Source organism: Hemibagrus wyckioides, linkage group LG26 (genome assembly GCF_019097595.1).
Source record: "Hemibagrus wyckioides isolate EC202008001 linkage group LG26, SWU_Hwy_1.0, whole genome shotgun sequence".
NCBI lineage: Eukaryota > Metazoa > Chordata > Actinopteri > Siluriformes > Bagridae > Hemibagrus > Hemibagrus wyckioides.
The window spans coordinates 354,156-356,655 of record NC_080735.1 but is presented as its reverse complement, the minus strand read 5'-3'; the positions used below and the strand labels follow the sequence as shown (position 1 = coordinate 356,655).

At 48.1% G+C, this 2,500-nt stretch overlaps 1 protein-coding gene across 1 annotated transcript in view; it reads left to right on the top strand.

The window, feature by feature from the left end:
- mad1l1 (mitotic arrest deficient 1 like 1) overlaps positions 1 to 1,013 on the top strand; it is a 41,950-nt gene extending 40,937 nt beyond the window's left edge. The window contains exon 18 of the mRNA XM_058380958.1: positions 681 to 1,013. Within this exon, the coding sequence (XP_058236941.1) occupies positions 681 to 842 (162 nt within the window). The 3' untranslated portion in view covers positions 843 to 1,013. The remainder of the gene's footprint in view (positions 1 to 680) is intronic.
- The last annotated feature ends 1,487 nt before the right edge of the window (positions 1,014 to 2,500 follow it).

Sequence of the window (2,500 nt, the reverse complement as noted above, 5' to 3'; positions counted from 1 at the left end):
GAGCGTGGTGCTGAACCTTCACTGAGGTCAGTGTGGAGAGCGTGGTGCTGAACCTTCACTGAGGTCAGTGTGGAGAGCGTGGTGCTGAACCTTCACTGAGGTCAGTGTGGAGAGCGTGGTGCTGAACCTTCACTGAGGTCAGTGTGGAGAGCGTGGTGCTGAACCTTCACTGAGGTCAGTGTGGAGATCGTGGTGCTGAACCTTGACTGAGGTCAGTGTGGAGAGCGTGGTGCTGAACCTTCACTGAGGTCAGTGTGGAGAGCGTGGTGCTGAACCTTCACTGAGGTCAGTGTGGAGAGCGTGGTGCTGAACCCTGGCGCTCTCCTTGTCTCGTGCTTCTGCAGGAAGATTTAAGACTTTTAAGGAAACACATTGTTGATGAAAAGGTCAGATATCACTGGCCAGGTGTTTCTCAGGTGCTGAATATGCAAACAAACGCTGATAAGGTCACAATTTGAATAAATCTCACTCTGAGAACAGAAAGACATCCACTTGACCTTTCTTCAGTGTGATTTAGAGAAGAAGAGGAAACAAATCCACACAGTGAGGGACAGAGCTTCGGTCAGAGCACTGACCATGAGTCCCGACACATACAGTGACTTTTACAATATTGTGTGTGTGAGGACTAATGCCACACTGAACTAATCTGAGGTGTGTGTGTGTGTGTTTTCTCTCTGCAGGCCAGTGGAGCAGTAGGTAGTGGAGAGATGCAGCTCCTGGAGACCGATTTCTCCCGGACACTGACCGAGTTGGTGGACCTTCATCTGTTCCACCAGAAAAGTATCCCTATGTTCCTCAGCGCCGTGACGATCGACCTGTTCAGCCGCCAGACCGTGGTTTAAGTGCTGTAGTCTCAGAACTCTCTGTGTACACACACACACACACACACACACACACACACCTGAGAGCTTCCTCACGCATCTCTCTGTACACTGCTGAGGGTTATGGTGTAATGATGTGGAACTCCTGAGTGTGTTCATTTTAAACATCAAAATAAACAACTGTTTACTCTTTGTTTTAAGTTTTTTTTTAGATTTGACAATGTACTTCACAAATATGAAAATGTGTTTTATTTACACTTAAATAAAGAAGATTTACACTGTTACTCTGTAGTGATGTGTACAGTTCCTCTCAGGTTCTCCTCTCAGGTTCTCCTCTCAGCTTCTCCTCTCAGCTTCTCCTCTCAGCTTCTCCTCTCAGGTTCTCCTCTCAGGTTCTCCTCTCAGGTTCTCCGCTCAGAAGGTTGTGTAAAACCCTGCAGGAGAACTGATGTACTTTAGAGATGAGGAAGGTTTTAGTCCAGCAGCAGATTGACTTTCAGCAGCAATTCATTTCACTGCATCTCTATGAGAAAACTGTACACAATCCACTGCTGTGTGTGTGTGTGTGTGTGTGTTAGTCCTTTGAGGATCTCCTAATTAGAAACAGAAGTGTTTTTGTCCAGCAGCTGTTGCTGTATTGAGCAGGACGTTGCGTCAGTCTGTGCCGAGGCTCTGACTGAGTGTGTGCTCCTGAACTTCAGTGGAGTCGAGGCTTCCAGCCTCTAAAGACTCGTTTACTGAAACTCTCCCTGTGTGATGGAACGACTCAGAAGATGGAGACGGTGAATAGAGCTGGAGGAAAACATCTGACTAGAAGATCAGACTTTTATACACCAGGCAGAAATACACCACGAGTCTTCTAGTGTTCCTCCATGATGACGCCTGTGAGCCAATCAGCACGTGCCTCTAGAGTGATTGACAGCTGCAGAAGTCTTTTGAATGTGATATTAACTGACCCTCTGTAAGCTCCGCCCCCTTCCCCTCACATGCTTTCAGTTCATCAGTGTGAATGCTGCTACACTATATTGCCAAAAGTTTTGGGACACCTGCCTTTACCTGTACATGAATGTAATATGGAGTTGTCCCGCCCTTTACAGAAGCAGGACGAGGTGCAGCCTGGGTTTGGGGTTAATGAAGGTCTGAAGAAAGCGCTGACCGGTGCTCAGTGAGGCTCCTGCTCCAGGTTACAGATGATCCTGCAGGATAACTGTAAAAAACAGTGGCTGTGTGCAGGCTCCTGGACGAGCCGTGAGTGAAACGGAGCTGGATGAAGGACGCCGCAGTGTCCATGACGTCTGGACTGAAGACGGAGCTGAAACCCTTACGACTCGGAAAAGTTTACACCGGAGTCACAGAGCACTTCCTGTCAGAGTCTGAAGTCCACTGAAGCAGCGTGACTGCACTGAAGATAAGACTGCAGATAGCTCCATTGTGTGTGTGTGTGTGTGTGTGTGTGTGTGTATGTGTGTGTTATCTGTTCTCTGGCCAGTTTGGCATTTTAAACTAGAGAATGTGTGAGACAGAGCGGTTCCCTGGTGTATCGATGTGGAGGATGGCCATGAGAAGAATAGTGACAGAGGTCATCCTGAGCACTGCTGCTCCTGTCACTCAAACTCTGTGTGTGTGTGTGTGTGTGTGTGTGTGTGTGTGTGTGTGTGTGTGAGGATCTGTACAGGCTG